Source organism: Peromyscus leucopus, chromosome 1 (assembly GCF_004664715.2).
Source record: "Peromyscus leucopus breed LL Stock chromosome 1, UCI_PerLeu_2.1, whole genome shotgun sequence".
Lineage (NCBI taxonomy): Eukaryota > Metazoa > Chordata > Mammalia > Rodentia > Cricetidae > Peromyscus > Peromyscus leucopus.
The window spans coordinates 116,431,124-116,450,888 of NC_051063.1; the positions used below are offsets into that span (position 1 = coordinate 116,431,124).

General features: G+C 39.7%; 1 protein-coding gene across 1 annotated transcript in view; it reads right to left on the minus strand.

Moving 5' to 3' along the window:
* Positions 1-9,181: 9,181 nt before the first annotated feature.
* The window catches only part of Ctsc (cathepsin C), a 35,068-nt gene continuing 24,484 nt past the window's right edge, over positions 9,182-19,765 (minus strand). The window contains exons 5-7 of the mRNA XM_028894964.2: positions 19,178-19,293; positions 11,335-11,466; positions 9,182-10,085 (exon numbers count right to left, since the gene is read on the minus strand). Of these exons, the coding sequence (XP_028750797.1) occupies positions 9,583-10,085; positions 11,335-11,466; positions 19,178-19,293 (751 nt within the window). The 3' untranslated portion in view covers positions 9,182-9,582. The remainder of the gene's footprint in view (positions 10,086-11,334; positions 11,467-19,177; positions 19,294-19,765) is intronic.

Sequence of the window (19,765 nt, forward strand, 5' to 3'; positions counted from 1 at the left end):
CAATTTCAAGGAAAATCATATCTTTTATTTTAACTCTCTGGGTTCCATCCCCTGCCAAACAGAATAGGGGTATAAAAATCTGATACTAGAACATTCATTTTTATCCTTCATCTTAAGCTACAGCAAGACTATTTAATGTATTTGAAGGTTCAGGCAATACATTTCTGAAAAGAAATTCTGCATGATTACTTTTAATGTGCATCTTGAACTTCATGGTGTTTCCTTCATTACCTCTGGGAAGGCTATTTCTCCAGCTTATTTCTTTTCCATTGATTGCCAGAATTTCAATCGATTTAGACCTTTTGCATTAGAGGAAGGAATAGGTCTGCTATTTTTTCTCAATTTATGGAGTTTGAAATTTTTAACACCCCCCCCCCATTTAAGCACCTATGGAATAGAATTTCTACAAACAAGTTTTCTTTTAAGACATAAAATTAAAAAATCTAAGAAGTATGTGTGTGCATGACAGACTCAGAGTTGGAGAGGGAGAGGTTAAGTTAGTTCTTCTACTTACTTTTAAATGTCACTGAGGAGAAGGGATTTTGATAAATATGTTCTTGAAGGAAAAAAAAATAAAAGATACAGACCAAACCATATGTTGCATTTTCTGTCCAAGGACTAGTATATCTTCTGTGGTTTGATGCTGTCACCAACCATAAAGTGTGGCTTGACTGACCAGAAGGTTGGCTGAGGTTCAATCATGGTATAGTCCAGAAAATTTCAGGCAAACATGAATTTTGAATCAGAATTATTATTCCAAGAGGTCATTCTACTACAGCTAGTAATTCATTAGGCTTAGTGGCTGCTCGGTCACCAACTCACAATTTCAAGGTCATATGCACTTGAAATGTATATATTGAAAAACATAGATACATCTTCAGTTTTAGTTTTTACATTATCATTTATCTATCTGTTTATCTATCATCTATCTGTCATCTGTCTGTCTATCTATCTCTCTTTCTATCTATCATCGATGTACTATCTGTCTATTATCTAACTCTATGTGTGCAGGCATGCCTGTGCCATGGCAAATGTGTGGAAGTCAGACATTGATTCTCATCTTACTGAGGCAGGATCTCTCTTGTCTCCTCTGCTACTCTGTTGGGTAGTACTCTAGGATAGCCAGCATAGAGATCTTTGAGCTAATTCTCCTGTCTCTGCCTCCCACCTCTCTCTAGGAATGCTGAGGTTGTAGATGAATGCTACAACGTCAGGATTTTATGTGGGCTCCAAAGATCAAACTCTGGTTCTTAGCCTGTGCAGAAAGCAGTTTACACCCTGTGAAATTTCCCTGTCCATAAATCCTGCAATGTTGCCCAGAAAGCTTCACCTTTATAGGGTTAAAAGATGTAAACATTCACACAGTATATTTGAAGGAAAACCATTCAATTAAAGCCTCCCAACAATCACCCATGAGTTGAATATACCTGAAACACTTTGCCTCAAACAAAATATGAATTGTGAGAACTAGAAAGGATTTTAGAAATAAGTTTACAGAGCAAGGATTACAAAAACCATGATAAAGTTCTGAATATACTGAGGTCTAGATGCCTTTACTATCAAGGACTTCCTCAGGCCTGTTATTCATCTCCCATAAACAAATCCATTCTTAAAAAGGAAGATGAGCTAGAATACATGGCGGTACAGTCGTCTTTGAGCTTCTTAGAGCCCACTTCATGCTGTTTGGAACCTAAGAAGGAAAATGATGAAAATCTTAGATGAACCTTACTTGTTCTGCTTCAGTCTTGCTCTGCAACACTGTCATCAGTTTCCAAATCGCCTTCACCTCCACACCCACTCTGTCCCCATGGGTGGCAGCAGATGCAATGGGGTAGAAAATGTAAAACCCTCAACAACAACAACAAAAAATGCCACAAAAACTAACTCAGACCAACTCAAATCAAAAGCATCTCCCCAAGTCAACAGTTTTTGAAGATTTTTATGTGGGTTTCCCTTCATTGTTTCTTTCGGGGTTCTTAAATACAATTTTAAAAACCCAATAAACTCTAGGTTCCCTCCAGCAAACAACCCCACTCAAGCACAGGCACTGTCTCCCAGAAGAACAGGTAGGCATACCACCCATGGTGCCCCCCCCCACTTCTGTTGCCTCATGCAACCACAGGCCACACCTGCTAGATCCTGTGGACCTTCTCCATTTTCTGGATTCCCTCCAGCATGCACCTCCAACCACAGGCCCTTCCTGCCATAACAGGCAAGCATGCCACCTGCTGATACCCCCACACTCTTTCCACTCCCTCAGGCAGACACCCCCTGCCTAACCACAGGCCACATCTGCTAGAAGACCACGTAGACCACCCACCTTATCCCCAGTTCCCTGTTCCCTCTTAACCACCATATCCCAGCCCCAAACTTGGAAGGACACTCCCTGCTGTACCAGAGGCCATACCTGCTACCAGAACTCCAGCTTCTAACTTGGGCAGAGACTTCCTGCTTGATCAAAAGCCAAGCAGCGTGCCAGAACTCCTGCCCTCAACTCAGCTGGAGACTATCTGCTCAACCACAGGCCACATAAGCAAGAAAAACAGAGAGGAAACTAAAACCATGGAACAACATACACATCCAACAAAGACAAACCCAGAAACCAGCACCTAGACATATAATCACCACAAACCCAGATGCCTAGATACCAGCATAAGAACACAATCAACAACAGCCAAAGTAATATGTCACCAGCAGAGCCCAGATACCCTACTACAGAAAGCCCTGAATATTCCAACACAACTGAAGAGTGAGCAAAAGACCTTAAAACCAATTTATGAAGATGATAGAGGTCCTTAAAGAAGAAATGAATAAATCTCTTAAAGAAATCTAGGACAAGATAAGAAAAAAAAGAGGAGGAAATTAATAAAACCCTTAAAGAAAGCCAACAAAACCAAGAACAAAACAAAAAGACAGTTAAAGGAAAAAAATGGAAATAGAAACAATAAAGAAAACACAAACTGAGGGAATTCTGGGAATAGAAAAATCTAGGTAAGTGAACAAGAACCACAGATGCAAGCATCATCAACAGAATAGGAAAGATGGAAGAGAGAATCTTAGGCATTGAAGATACAATGGAAGAAATAGATACACCGGTCAAAGAAAATGTTAAATCTAAAAAGTTCCTGACACAAAACATCCAGGAAATCTGGGACACTATCAAAAGACCGAACTTAAGGATAACAGCAATAGAAGAAGAAGAATCCCAGCTCAAAAGCCCAGAAAACATTTTCAATAAAATCATAGAAAATTTTTATGACCTAAAGAAAAATAAACATAAAGATAAAGATACAGGAGGCATACAGAACACCAAATAGATCAGACCAGAAAAGAAAGTCCAAGTACCACATAATAATCAAATCACTAAACATACAAAACAAAGAAAGACTACAAAAAGCTGCAAGTACAAAAAGCCAAGTAACATATAAAGGCAGACCTATTAGAATTATACCTAACTGTTGAATGGATAATCTAAAAACCAGACAGCCGGAACAGATTTGCTGCAGATTGTAAGAGACCTCAGATGCCAGCTGAGACTATTATACCCAGCAAAACTTTCAATCACCATAGATGGAGAAAACAAGATATCCCATGACAAAGTCAAATTTAAACATTATCTATCTATAAATCTAGCCCTACAGAAGATATGAGAAAGAAAGCTCCAACCTAAGCAGGTTAACTGCACCCATAAGAACACAGGAAATAAATAATCTCATACAAGCAAAGCCAAAAGAAGGGAAACACACACACACACACACACACACACACACACACACACACACACACACACACACACACACACATACCACAACCACCATCACCACCAACAACAAAATAAGAGGAATTACTGTCATTGGTCTTTGATATCTCTCAATATCAATGGACTCAATTCCCTGATAAAATGACACAGACTAACAGAATGGATGTGAAAACAAAATCCATCCTTCTGTTACCTACAAGAAACACATCTCAACATCAAAGGTAGGCATCACCATAATGTAAAGGGTTGGGAAAAGATTTTCCAAAGAAATAGACCTAAGAAGCAAGCTGATGTAATCATTCTAATATCTAACAAAGGAGACTTCAAACCCAAATTAATCAAAAGAGATGGAAAAGGACATTTCATACTCATCAAAGGAAAAATCCAACAAGAGGACATCTCAATTCTCAGCATCTATGCCCCAAACACAAGGGCACACACATTTGTAAAATAAATTTTACTAACTCTTAAGTCACACATCATGAACATCACACATTAATAGTGGGAGACTTCAATACCCCACTCTCACCAATGAGCAGGTCATCCAGACAAAAACTAAACAGAGAAATAATGGAGTGAACAGATGTGAGGAACCAAATGGACCTAACAGATATCTACAGAACATTCCATCCAAACATAAAAGAACATACCTTCTTCTCAGCACCTCATAGATCTTTCTCCAAAATTGGTAAAACAAGACTCACCATATACAGGAAAATTGAAATAGACCCTGCATCTTCTCAAATCACTATGAATTAAAGTTGGTTGTCAAAAACAACAGGAACAATGGAAAGATTACACACTCATGGAAAATGAACAACTCTCTACTGAATGACAACTAAGTCAAGACATAAATAAAAAAGGAAATTAAAGACTTCCTAGAATTTAATGAAGATGATTGCACAGTATACCCAAATATATGGGACACAATGAAAGCAAGATTATGAGGAAAGTTTATAGGACTAAGTGCCTACATTAAGAAAATAGAGCCGGGCGGTGGTGGCACACGCCTTTAATCCCAGCACTCGGGAGGCAGAGCCAGGCGGATCTCTGTGAGTTCGAGGCCAGCCTGGGCTACCAAGTGAGTTCCAGGAAAGGCGCAAAGCTACACAGAGAAACCCTGTCTCGGAAAACCAAAAAAAAAAAGAAAATAGAAAGATCTCATACTAGCAACTTAACAGCATACCTGAAAGCTATAGATTCTCTTGGACATTTTGTGTATACTGAAGAAGGCATTTATCTTCAGAGTTCTGTCTGAAGCAGGCACTTATTTCTCTTGCAATCAAATCTGAGTTCAGTGGTGAGAGGTCATATAGGGTTCCATGAGCAACTTTGGATATCCAGAAAAACTGAATTATTTATGTCTACTTTAGGTCCTCTACTTAAGTGAAATAGTCTTAGGTGAAAAGCCAAAGATTTAAGTAGCAAAGTAGCAAGTCTAATTTTAATCAATTTATTGTTTATTGGGTTATTTCTTGAGTCAGGGTCTCACTATATAACCTTAGCTGGCCTGGAACTCACTGTGAAGACCAGGCTGGCCTCAGACTCACAGAATCTGCCTGCTTTTGTCTCAGGAGTGCTGGAATTAAAGGCATGTCCCACCACACAAGTCTAACTTAAAAGGCAAATGGACACCTTTCCATGCCCTAGCATAAGACCCTAGAAGTATCGAACTCACAGTAACAATCATCACCTTTCCTGCATCTCTCTCAGGAAACATGCACAGGAGTGGATGGAAACCCAGGGAGACAGCTGTGAAATTCTGCCATAGCAATGTGTGCAGAAACAAGACTGAACAATGGCAATATCAAAAGACATGCAAGCCAGGAATTGGGGAAATCTCTATCTCACTCATAGGGTCCCACCTCTAGACAAGGAACTACAGGTAACTAATGACTGTTGAGAGAAGGAGAATTAACCTCTCTCAGGGCTGAGACTCAAAATTGGCTATACAATACAACGTTGTTAGCCCGAAACCATATACACAGAGACAACAAAAGTGGACTCAAGTTGTATTTATATACTATGCATAAATATGTAACAGTAATGATCAACGAAAATGGGGTTATCAATTTGAGAATGGGGAGCATGGGGAGCAGGTGGTGGGACAGAACTGGGAGGGGCTGGAGGTAAGAAAGGAGGAAAATAGTGTAATCTATTGTAATTAAAAGTGTATTAAGAATAAAAAGTAAAATAATGAATATCATCCTGAGTGAGGTACCCCAGACTCAAAAGGCAAACATGGTGTGTACTCACTCATAAGTAGATACTAGATGTAAATAAAGGATAACCAAATTACAACCCACAGCTCTAGGTAACAAGGAGGACCCTAAGAGGGAGGCATGGATCACCCTGGGAAGGGGAAATAGATGAGAGCTTCTGGGTAAACTAGGGGCAGAGGTGAGGGGATGATAAAAGGGAGGAGATGAGAACATGAAAGAAAAGGATGGTCGAGCAGAGAGATGGATGGAGTGGGAGAGCAATGAAAGAGATATCTTGATAAAGGGAGCCATTATGGGGCCAGGGATAAACCTTGTGCTAGAGAAATTCCCAGGAATCCACAAGGATGACCCCAGCTAAGACTGTTAGCAATAGTGAAGAGGGTGCCTGAACTGACCTACTCCAGTAATCAGATTGGTGAATACCCTGTCATCATAGAACGTTTATCCAGTAAATGATGGAAGCAGATGCGGAGATCCACAACCATGCACCAGGCTGAGCTCCTGGAGTAAGGAGGGATTATATGAGCAAGGTGGTTCAAGATCATGATGGGGAAATTTACAGAGACAACTGAACCAAGCTCATAGGAACTCACAAACTCTAGACCAACAGCTGTGGAGCCTACATGGCTCCTCTGCCTGTAAGAGACAGTTGTGCAGCTTGTTCTGTTTGAGGGGCCCCTGGCAGTGGGATCAGGATCTATCCCTAGTGCATGAGCTGGCTTTTTGGAGCCCATTCTCTATGGTAGGATGCCTTGCTTGGTCCTACCTCAACTGAATGTACCAGGCTTTGTTGACTCCCCATGGAAGGCCTTACCCTTTTGGAGGAGTGGATGAAGGGATGGGTCAGAGGAAGAGAGGCAGGGGGGCACGAGTGGGAGCAGGGATGGGAGTGGAAACTGTGGTTAATATATAAAGTGAAAAAAAAATAAATAAAAAATAATTTTAAGAAAGAATTATCCATTTTACAGATGCAAACACTAATGTATAGACAAGGTAAGGAAACTTCCTAGGATTTAGCAAATTATCAGCCAGAACCAGGAAGATTCTGGACATTATGGCTCTGGGCTGTGCCAGAATTACAAAGCCCAATTCAATTTTTTCCCCTTTGTCCCATGGACATCTTCTGTGGATTTTCTGGGCATGTGTTTGGGAAGGTTTACCAGAGACCTGAGTCTGGCTTTTCCAGAGCCTAGTGTCTGCAGATTATGATGGTGTGATTTTTGGTGCTACTATAGACAAAGTATATACAATGAACCTTCTTTGCTGCATGGCTCAGTAGTCTGGAAAGATGGTATGCCACTTAAGAGCGTCTTTGCTGAATTCCATGAACCACAATGGAGGGAGATGCTTTCTGCATTATAGGAAAAGCTGCTTTCCTTGCCCCCAGTATAGATTAATCTTAACTTTGAGTACAGAATACTTGTACAAGTACCTGAGCTCTTGTTTTTGATTCTTCCTCTGGTTGCCTGAAAAGTTAGGATCTCTTCAAATCATTGCTCTTAACTCAGCATGGCTGTAAGAAGTGGTGCCCATAGCCAGTTAAATTCAAATCTATAATATGCCTTCCAAAATATCCTAAAGTAGTTAATGAATGTCAGCGATTATACTTTAGACTTCACATAGCCCTCACAAAGGAGAAAGGCAAGGCATTATCTAAGAATAAAAGTATATTTGGTAACAATTTCAAAAACTATGTGTCTTGTTGGAGACCTACAAAGTAATGGTCGAAGCTGTCCATGGCAGAATATCTGCTTCCTTATCAGCATGAGAAAGTCAAAGACCTTTGGCAAACTCTAGGAAGTTCAAGAAGCTTAAACATGTACAGCTGGGCTTGGTAAAGAAAATCTGCAATCCTGGGACACAGGAGGCACAGTCAAGACTATGGCCCTGTCTAAAACACCAAAAACCCAACAAACAAACAAAAAAACCTCAACAACATAAGTAACAAAATGGTGAATCCACAGTGCATGTTTCTAGTGTTATTTTTCTTCAAGGGTAGAGAAAATATCATTTTAGTCAACTGAAATTTAAAAAAAATGATACCTGGGTGGCAGAGGCAGGCAGATCACTGTAAGTTTAAGGCTAGCCTGGTCTACATAACAAGTTCCATGCCAGCCAGGACTATATACAGAGACCCTGTCTCAAAACAAATAATAGGTTTAACAATAAAAGTCTTAGGACTCAGAATGCCAAGATAAGCTGCATATGCAGCTAACATCCCAGGTGATTAGATACTAGTAGTATTCTAAGATGCTCTGGAGTGGAGCCATGACTGTATCAAGACTGTATCACTTATTAGCTGCAAGACTCAGTATGGCACCTCTTGCCTTTTGTCTAAATTTGTCTTTATCTGTGTAAGGAGCTTAGGTGTTATGAGTGCTGTGGTTTTTTTGAACCTCAAAAGACTTCTGGTTAGTGTCATTGTTGTAGAGCTCTGATATTTGCCTGTCACATTACTTTCAATAGATATCAACTGTTTACTTAGCATAGCAATTTCACATCATTGTGCAACATCTACAGAGGTCCCAAAGAGCTACTCAAATCTAAACAGTTAATATTTCAGTCATTAAGCTACTATTATTGACCAGAAAAGGCCCACTAATGTTTCCAAATGTAGAAGACACACCACAAGAAATAGTTTAAACATGCAGGGATCATCAAAACACCTTCGTTATTTCCTGTATGGATTTTTAGGGTTTACTGGGTATCCTCAAAAGATACTCCTTGTCATAAGTTTAAAAGTTTTTGTTTTGCTTTAGTTTTATTTAAGTGTGTGTTCACGTGTGTGCAGAAGCACAAGCATGTGGAGAAGCCAGAGGTGAGAGTTCAACCTTGTCTGTAGCTTCTCAGGAACACTGTCAACTCCATTTTGACATGGGTCATTCAGTGACCTGGAACTTGTCCACTTAACTATGCTGGTTGACCAGTGAACTCCAGGGATCCGCCTGTTTCTGCCTCCCTGTGCTGTGATTACAAGTGTGTCAGCATGTCCAGCTTGTTTTCCTGACATGGATCCTGCAGACTGAGCTCAGGCCCTCACGCCCGCACAGCAAGCGCTTTTGCAGCTGACTCATCTTCCCTGCTCCCCAGCATGTTCTCTCCATGAAATATTTTCAATGTCTTTCCTCCTTCAAGAAGTACTTCCATAAATGCTTCTAAGAGTCAGTGACAAAAATTCTCTTAAACACACAGAAATTCCATAGGACTGACTGAAAGAACATTTATTTAAAAATCCTTGAAAAAAAATTAACTATCGTCGTCATGTTTTCATGTGATTTTGTCATTTTAAACACAAGCCTGCACTTTTACATAGACTTTTTTTTTTTAATGAAACATCTGGTTGCATTGTAGATGACCAGCAAAAACCATTGTCTGACAACTTAACCATTGTTCACAAAAGTCTTACTTAATCAAGTCGTTTAAAAAGTAATTCAGTGGTTGGTAGAGAGAATACTAAAAACAAACAAGAGTAGTTTTAAATTCAAAGGCGAACATCTTCATGGAAACCTAGTGGTATGCTCCTGAAATTGCTCTTGTAGAAGTCTCAAGCCTGTGACCAAATCACTATGAAGACCCATAGGAAAGACTGGGAGTTCTGCCCTACAGTTTAGGAATCGGTATGGCAGCCACGGCTATACTCTCAATTGCACACTCATCAGTTCCTCTGCGGATCCGGAAGTAGCCACTCTCACCCCACTGACTGCCCCAGCTGTTCTTCACAACCCAATAGTCTAGACCAGTGTCTGGATCGCGTCCATAGCCCACAAGCAGAACAGCATGATTTGTCAGCTCAAAGGGGTTGAAAGGGTCTCTCAGCCCGGTGTGGTGATAGACTCCACTGTGGTAGTGCAGGAAGTCATCATGGACTTCAAAGGCAACGGCCATGGGCCCGTGTTGGACCAGCTCAAGCTTCATTAGGGCTTCATTGCAGCCACCATAGAAACCACCCACGTAGTAGTACTCAGAAGTGTAGTAGCGGAGGCAGTTGTCCTTTGGTTTGCATGGAGCATCTGTGGCTGTGTAGGGGAAGCAGTTTTCCTCCACCACCCCAAAATCTTGGGCATACTTTCCTGCAATGAGGTATGGGAACCCACCATCACAACCTAAGGATGAAAACACACATGGTTATTACACTTCTGCTGGCAGAAGGCACGGACGACTTCTGCTAGGCCCTGCTTTGTTCTCCTCTGTTCCCTGGAAGTGTTTCTGAGTTTCAACGTCACTTCATTCTTCCTTCCTTGGCCATTCATCTAATAGTCCGCCCACCATATATCTTTAGTAGTCATTTATTTAACACTTAGTAAGGAATAGAGCTACTCTAGCATAGTGGTTGACTGATGGAGGCTCTGAAACCAGAATAAGTTCAAATGCAAAAGTCTGTGAACCATTTAACATCTTTGCACCTCTACTTTATCTGTAAAGTGTAGATGATGACAGCACCATGCTCAATGTTTAGAGTAGTTATTTTGCATAAAAACAATCACTTTAGTAAGTACTGCCATTGCCATATAGACACACACACATACACACACACACACACAGACGTACACACATATTCCTTCTCAAGCAAATTTCCCATCTCCATCCTCACCCTGGACCTATTACAAATATCAATAGCCTTATACCTCTCATCAATGTAATTATTTAACTTCTGTTTCTGTTGCCTAATTGTAAACTTCATGAGCATAAGGATAGTTTTGATATCCTACACTCTCCAGTGCCTAGACTTCACAATGTGGTATGTAGGATTTCATACATACATGAAAGGCTCACTGATAGTCATTCACCAGCAGTTTGAGTGGTGACCTAGAAACTTCCCAGTGGCCACATCTAGGCTGGCATCAGAAAACTTGAAAGTGGAAGTAGTTTAAATAGTATTTCTTTCTAAATCCTATCTGAATCTTTTATATAGCCTGCTCTGAAAGGCTAAGTGTAGAATGCTAAATTCTCTTAAAAACAGATACTACAGCTTTAGAAACTGGATTGTAGGAAGAGACCATGATTGGAACCTAAATCTTCAATGCTTAAAAGCTGTAGGATTTTCCTAAGAAAATTTGCTCATACTCATTTTCTGCTTTTGAAAAAGGTTTGTACCTGCTTTTTACAGTTTTGTGCACTGGTAGGTGATGTTGGAAGAAGCAGTACTCACTTGATATATTGACATCTTGCTATAGGATGCAGTAGATTCCATGATAAACCGTCCACTGATAATTGATGGGACCCGATTCCCACCAGGGCTCTCTAACTACAGACCCTGTACTTTCTGTTATGCCACCCCTCTACTTTTGCCAGTTATGGTTGCTGACATGCAGTCAAATAGCTCATAACGTAGCTCTGACATACAACATTTACCTTGGGCATACTTGCTACAAGATACAACCTCCTGAGGACTCAGGATTGGGGTCTGAGTATTGTTGGTTAATATACGGATTCTTGCTTCTAGCATACCCATAGAGGCAAATGAGTAGCAGCTTCCACAAGATTCTGTAGATGAAGAAAAAAATAATATATATGCATATTACTTATTTGTAATCTCACAAAGAAACACAAAAACCTGAGTGAATGAGACATCTTAATATAGGATTTATAATAAAAGCTTTTCATAAATATCAGTACAACATAGAAGACTCAATTCACAAGCACCATACCTGAGATACTTCTTGACAGTAAAGAGTGGATTTATGTCTATAATAGTTTTAGACAACAGACTGAGAGAAATATGGTAGAACACATATGAGCTAAACTTAAAAAAAAAATCTCTAATGCATTAGAAAGTTTGAGTTCACACAAAAATTATGCTCAAATTCCAAGCTCTGGTTCTAGGAGTTGGGAAGAGTGCTCATGAGTATGATTAGTGTCCTGTAAAAAGATGTTTCCTAACTTATTGGTTAGGGCCAAATGAACTTATTAGAAGCATCTGCTTTGAAGACAGTTGCCATTGCAAGAAAAGGAGAACAGCTGTATTATAAGATAATGTACATGAACAATGTTATTTTTCTATGTTTCTTCAAATTGCATGGGTAAAGGAAATAAACATATATAACAAAACATTGTAAAACTGGACTTCCTCTTGTTATAATTTATAAACAAATGAATATAGCTTTATATTTCTGTTGTCACACAGCCTCTCTCATCTCTGCCATTGCTACAAAGATTACAAGGAAATATGCCTATACCAAATCCATGATAAAACCAGTTCTGCACAAGATGTATATCATTCAATTTATTATATTAGTTTCACAAAACTATTAAAGTGCTAAGAGTTCCACCATGAATCTAAAGATGTATGAAGTCAATTTAACTAATTTTACATACAGAGGTATCTTTAATAAATCTGATTATTAATAATTTGGTAACTACATTCTTTATGGAAAAGCACTTATGGAAACTCTTATGCTTTTAAATGTTAACAGGAATACTGTTTTTCCTTCTCCAGGTAATGATTTATGAACCCCCTGGAGGCAAAGAAAAGCCAGGACACTGTTCAAACTCCACCATCATAAATGCTGTTTGAAATACTTAGCTTGTTTTTCCTTACACTAAGCTCGGTATCTCCTCAAGTGCTCTTTATCTTGCCACGTGACACCGGAAAGGAGCTTAGTGCATGTTTGTGGAAAGAATGAGTCAAGAGATAACAAGTAGGCACATTTTTGCAACCCAGAAATGAAGTAAATTCAAGGCAAACTATCAACCACTTAATTCTAAGCTGTAGAGGAAGCAGAACTTTGGGTCCTAACGTGAGTCTCCTTACACAGGTCATAGTGCCACAGTGCCACAAGAATTTGAATCCAATCTACCAAGAGTTTCATTTCTTAATGACTGTCATGTCTGATGTTCCCACAAATTCTCTGTTCTAAAGGTCTCATATTTGTCCATGTTACATACTGCTCTTGCTGCTGAGAGACCATCTAAATAATGAAGATGAGAAAATAAACAGCTGTAATGGTGACTTAGAAGTCACTACTATACAGTCTACTCACTTGATAACTGAGGCCTAGAAACTGCAGCAATGACCTGAGTCCATCAGCTAACCCAGTGGTTCTCAACCTGTAGGTTGTACCCACTTTGGGGGGTCCAAGAATCCTTTCACAGTAGTAACCTAAGACCACTGGAAAACACGGGTATTTACAGCATGATTCATAACAGTAGCAAAATTACAGTTATGAAGTAGCAACGAAAAAAATTTTATGGTTGGGGCTCACCACACCATGAAGAGCTGTATTAAAGGTTACAGAGCTAGGAAGGTTGAGAACCACTGTGCTAACCAATAGCAGATGTTAGTACTTTGTTTTCCTTTCATGCTGAGCTAGTGACCTTTGCATTTTTTTTCTAATCACCGTACTTTTGAATCACCATTTTGTTTATTCATGAACAGAGGATAAGCTCTGTAAGGGGAGAGACTGTCTATTATTTACATTATCCACAGAACTACAAAGAAAATCACATATTTTCTTTTCTCATTTGGCTTTTTTTAAAAAATCTGTTTCAGATTTTCTTTCCTTGTCACATAATCACTACATAGAAGATTAACTTCAACTTTGTGGTTTCCAAATCATCTAGAAAATACTTCCTTGGGACTCTTCCTTTAAACAAGGAGATCTCAACAAACAGATGTGTGACCAAATAACCAAAGTCACTATTGCTCGCTGGAGACACCTAAGTCCTATAAGCCATCCAGCTTCCCCAGCTTGTAACAGCCATAGAGACAAAGCCTGTAAGTATTAATCATTAAACTCACATTATCTGATCATCCGCTAAGACAGGAGGGACAGGTCACAAGAACAGCTCATGGCCTAGAAAGTGCTTTGTTTTGAAATCACAGGATTGTGAAAATCTCTGTTAGGCCCCCAACTTCCTGGGAAGATTATCAACTTACTCTCTGGGAAAATAATTATTGCCTCCTTTCTAACAGAAAATCCAGTCTAGATTCCAAAAGGAACATAGTATGTAAGACAACCATAAAGCAATAAATAAGAAGGGGCCTGTCTCTCAGAAAGCTCTGCATGTGACCCCACTTCTACAAGCTCTGCATGTGACCTCACTTCTACACGCTCTGCATGTGCCCCACTTCTACAAGCTCTGCATGTGACCACACTTCTACAAGCTCTGCATGTGACCACACTTCTACAAAGAGATGAAACATAGTGACCACATAGTGCACATCCTCCCACAGTGGGTAACACACTGCAGTAGCACGGAAGAGTTCTCTCACCTCTCTAGCTGTGTTCCTCATTAGCCATGTGGCCCAGAGTAAGTCACTTAGCCTCTGGCATTTCTTTTCCTTTTAGTGCAAAGATAGATTAGGTAGAGTGAACAATTTAAGGGCCTTGTCTTCCTGCTCTAATGAACATTTATAACCAAGACTTAAATAGGGTGTATTCCAAATACCAGGGAGACCCTCCACATTACCTATTTGACCCCAGAGAACCACTCTCACTCTCCCAGATACAATGAGACCTAGTGGGAAACAGAGTAAACCTATCTCGCTCAGTTTCCTCTCTCCTCTCCCCACTTCCACCTCAAAGTCAACCTAGGTATAAGGCCTTTTTAAAGCTTTGTTTTGAAGTGTAAATGTAAAACTTCATTTGTCTTTCCAATATTGCTTTTTTCTTTAATCTTAATTTGTTCACAGACTAAAGAGAAGTTGTGGATTCCTTTAACTATGGCCAATTTGGAATTCTGGGTTACATAGAAGACTGGTATTATGAAAGTGGGACATTTCCAAGTATCTCAATTAATAGGAAGAAGAGAAAACTTCGTCTTTGCCACTCTGAAGTATGAGAAAAATATCAAAAAGTAGAAAAGGATCTTCTAAGTGCATTTTTCCCCTCCGGCACCCATGATGACAGTGCAGGTGAGAGGCTGGTTGAAAGCAATCAATTCACAAATGACGTGTGTCTTGAAACGGCCATGTGTTGGTACAAATCATATTTACAGCACATAAAGAATGGGGAGGTTTGGGGACAGTAAGAGCTCTGACCAATCTCCAGGAAAGCAATACCAAAGAACTTTCTTCAAAATGTCTCATTTCTTTCCCCTGGATTACTGTCTCATCTCACCAGTTAGCCACACATGTGGGGAAACTCTACCCCCCCCTCAATTCCACAATTCCTGTATTAATGTGATTATCATGTTGTACTTTAATGTTTTGCTTGTCTAGCCTTCTATACTCTAACTCTTAGGGATAAGAGCTGTTAATATTTAAATACTGTTATTATTAAAAGGCTTCTTAGGGGGATAGAGAGGGGGCTTAGTGGATAAAGTGCTTTTTATGCAAACACAAGAACCTGAGTTCAGACTGCCAGGACCCACAAGAAAGCTGCGTGTGGCAACACAAGTCTGTAACCACAGAACTGAGTTGATGGAATCAAGTAGGAGGCTTGCTAGGCAGCCAGCCTGGCTAAAATGGTGAGCACCAGGGTTGGTGAGAGATGGTGTTTCAAACAATAAGATGAAGTGTGATGAGAAAGACACCTTCAGCAACCTGTGGTCTCCACACACACAGGTGAATTCAACTATACACACACATACATCACACATGCATGCTGTGGATATCACTCTATATAAATAAACACTGATGGCCAGTGACCAGGCAGGAAGTATAGGCGGGACAAAGAGAGAGGAGAATTGGGGAAACAGGAAGAAGGAGGAGAGACACTGCAGCCACCGCCAGGAGAAGAGCATGTAGAGACGCCGGTAAGCCACCAGCCACGTGGCAAGCTATAGATTTATAAAAATGGGTTAATTTAAGATAAAAGAACAGTTAGCAAGAAGCCTGCCACGGCCATACAGTTTATAAGTGATATAAGCGTCTGAGTGATTATTTTATAAGTGGATTGTGGGACTGCGGGGCTTGGGGAACCTGGAGAGAAGCCCTCCAGCAACAAATGGCGCCCAACGTGGGGCACGAACCCATGACCCTGGGATTAAGAGTCCCATGCTCTACCGACTGAGCTAGCCTGGCCTAACATCAACTGAAGTCTCCAGAAAGCCAATTTGAATGCACCAACAATGCTGAAAAACATTAGGTGACTGTCCAGGCTGCCAGCTGTCTTGGTCTACTTTTGCAAGATTCCCGAAAGTTGCTTGCATCCATCTACCATTTCTCAGGTACCATTATGTTCCTTCTCAGGTCTTTGATGTGGTTGAAGACTAGATAGTCGTAATTTCCTCAGTTATGATAAAAGATAAGTTAACTATAAAACCTTAAACTCACAAATATAAGATAGATAGGACATCTTCTTTAATATTGTAACTATAATTCTTGCTCGGTAATTGTTTTGTTATATGTAATTTTACCATGTTAAAGTTAAAACCTTCCTTTTTAAAAAAAGAAGAAAGGGGAAGTGCTGTGGATATCACTCTATATAAATAAACACTGATGGCCAGTGACCAGGCAGGAAGTATAGGCGGGACAAAGAGAGAGGAGAATTGGGGAAACAGGAAGAAGGAGGAGAGACACTGCAGCCACCGCCAGGAGAAGAGCATGTAGAGACGCCGGTAAGCCACCAGCCACGTGGCAAGCTATAGATTTATAAAAATGGGTTAATTTAAGATAAAAGAACAGTTAGCAAGAAGCCTGCCACGGCCATACAGTTTATAAGTGATATAAGCGTCTGAGTGATTATTTTATAAGTGGATTGTGGGACTGCGGGGCTTGGGGAACCTGGAGAGAAGCCCTCTAGCAACACATGCACATTTACAAAAGCTTCCAAACATAGAATAAATTACTATAAGCAATGAGAGATGCAGCATCAATGCACTAGCAGCTCACATTATTTACCAGTTGCTATGCACCAGGATATCAATAATGAAGTCAGCACAGGACATTCCTTATTTCTATAATCTCTCAAGTAGGCACAGAGACTCTCTCTTAGGGTTCTACTCCTGTGGTACAAAACCACAACCAAAAGCAAATTGGGGAAGAAAGGGTTTATTTCATCTTACACTTCGAGGAAATGTTCTATTATAAAGGTAAATCAGGGCAGCAACTCAAGGCAGGAACTGATATAGAAGCCATTGAAGAGGTCTGCTTACTGGCTTGCTTTTTATGTCTTGTTCAGCTTTTCTTATAGTACCCAGGCTCACCAAGCTCATGGGTGGTACCTCCCACAGTGATCTCGACCCTCCCACATCAATCATCAATCAAGAAAATGCCCTACAGGTTTGCCCACAAGCTGGTGGAAGCATTTTTTTTTTTTTTCAACTAAGGCTCCCTCTTTAAAAGACTCTAGTTTGTGTCAAGTTGACACAAAACTAGCCAGCACCAGATCTATTTGATGATCAGGTAAGTGCTAATCCTCTTCAGGCTGAGTGACTGATTAGAACATTCATGATTCTAGGGAATTGTTTGAGAGTCCACGATCTCTTGGGCTATCATTAGTGGTGCCAATGGTTATTTACATACTCCTGCGGTAATCTGACCTAATATTTGGTTATAAGGTAACCCTTTTGGAATGTATTAATTAACTAAGTTAATAGCAAACCACTAACTTCCATTACCCCAGACCCAAGAATATCACCAGAGAGCATCTGAATTTCACAGCCAAGAATTGCCATCTTCGCTTAACCCAGCTACTTGGGGCTCCCATCAACACATTTGGCAAATGCACTCATTTATAACTTTGTCTTGCTCTGTGACTATAAAATATTGTGTCTGAAATGGAATGGCCCTCCTACCATAGAATGTGTCATTCAGAGAAACCTGAATTCATGTTCCCAGGCCACAGTCACATATTTAGCTCAGAATGAACTATTCTCTTTTTATTTGGGGGACAAGGCCTTTTTTATTTGTCAAAAAAGTTGACTGATCAATTACTTGCCATTTTCCTTCATTTTCCTCTCTAGGAAATGGCAAAGGTAAAGGATTTCTGGATGCACCCCTTCTCTAGAGGCAGTGAGCCCAAGGGAAATTAAGGAAGAACACCCCTGACATCAAATGAAGGATGGAAGTCTTTTGGTCTGGATAAAGCCAGACCTGATCAAAACTTTGTACACTCAAAACCCCTTCAATAAGGATGAAACTTGAAGTGCATGCAATTAATGGTAAGATGTGGAAGATGTTAATATATTTGTAGAAAAGAGGAAGAATTTATCTTTCAAAATCATACATGTGAAACTATGATATTCATTTGATAAAAACTATGGATAATTTATTTTCTAAGTTGAAAAATACTGAAGAATATTTCTTCAAACATTTGAGGGTGTATGTAGAGTTAGCCATTCTCCTTTAGCAAACTTGTAACATCTATAGACAAAACCATTTTGATGTTGTTGATGTCTTATATTTCATAGTAACTAACAAGTAAATTATCTTCAAAGTGAACATGTGCATTCTTTTACCTGCTGAGTGTCCTTAATTTACCAAACCTGCAATCTAACATGTTAACAAACTTTGAAACTTATTTTAACATCACAAAACTTTTCAAAAAGCTTTATGTTTGGAACATTTCAGATTGGTTACATAACCTGTATTAATGAGTCTCTATGCAACGGTTGAGTAAAATTTAGGAAAGTAAGGTTTTCTGTTATCATGTGCAGTTAAAGGAAGTTTTACAATTGCAAAGCTAAATCAATTCACCACTTAGGAAGCTGAGTTAATCCATTCCATCAGAAGTCATGTTTTCATATAAAGTGAATTAAAAGGTCCATATATAGCTCAAGAAATCTAAGCTTGTGCAGTAATTAAAGATCACATAGTGGGAGAAACATAAGGGCAGATAGCAGAAGAGATTCAACAAACCAGTTTATCTTCCACTGGAGAGAAGACCAGTTTAATTGCATACAATTATTTCTTCCCACAGAAGTGTCTCCTAGCAGCCAGGTAAATGACTCCTACTTACCACTCCAGTGAAATCTATATTGAGAAATGTTGAAATCAGCTAAAGAGATTATTTTTAGTGAATTTGGTCATTTATGCAAAGGAAGGGAATAAGAATACAAAGGCTACATTTTTGCTTTTTAATGCAGGATCACACTCTACAGTGTAGGCTATCTACCAACTGGCAGTCCTCCCTCCTCAGCCTCCATGACATATGCTACCACACTTGGCCTCCATCTGTTTACTGAAGTAGAAAGACCATGGCCATCCCTTTCCTGTATCCCTAAATCCATCCTAGAGCTGAATACACAATGAGTAATCAATTACCAACAGCTTGAGATAACTTGATGAAACTCAGTCTTTTGTTAGTTTTACCTTGGTTTCGAACAGGGCTAACAAAATTGACACCATGGACATTTCTCCAGTCCCAGGATTCTGGCAAATTTAAAATCTGTTTCTGTATTTCATCAGTCATCAGGGCAGGTTTAGGCCTAGAATGGAAATATGTATTTAATACCAACATAAAGTCTTTCCTGAGAAGATTATCTTCCAACCTCTAATTCCAAGGTCTAAGCCATCAGAGCAGCTAGTGTCTTCTTTGAGGCCCAAAGAACACTATCCCCATGAATGGCCATTACACAGGGTGTCAATTACATAACCCGGCTGCATAAATAGCTTTCAATTACTGCAGATTTTCAGGATCTAGTCATTTTCCTTGTACAGTGAAAGCTACTTTTAGTATGCTTGAACAGTTACATTCACTTACTTTTGGGAGATGTTGGTCAAGAAAAAAGATACAAGTTCAAGGTGTTCATTGCAGGGTCCAGAGAAAACACTGGACTAACTGGTGTTTGTCTCAAGAGGTAGTGATGGCTTCACACTTACTATGTGACATTCTGCAAGGAACTTTAATGTCACAAACTACTGTTTATTCTTAAGAAAATGTATACTCATACCTATTTC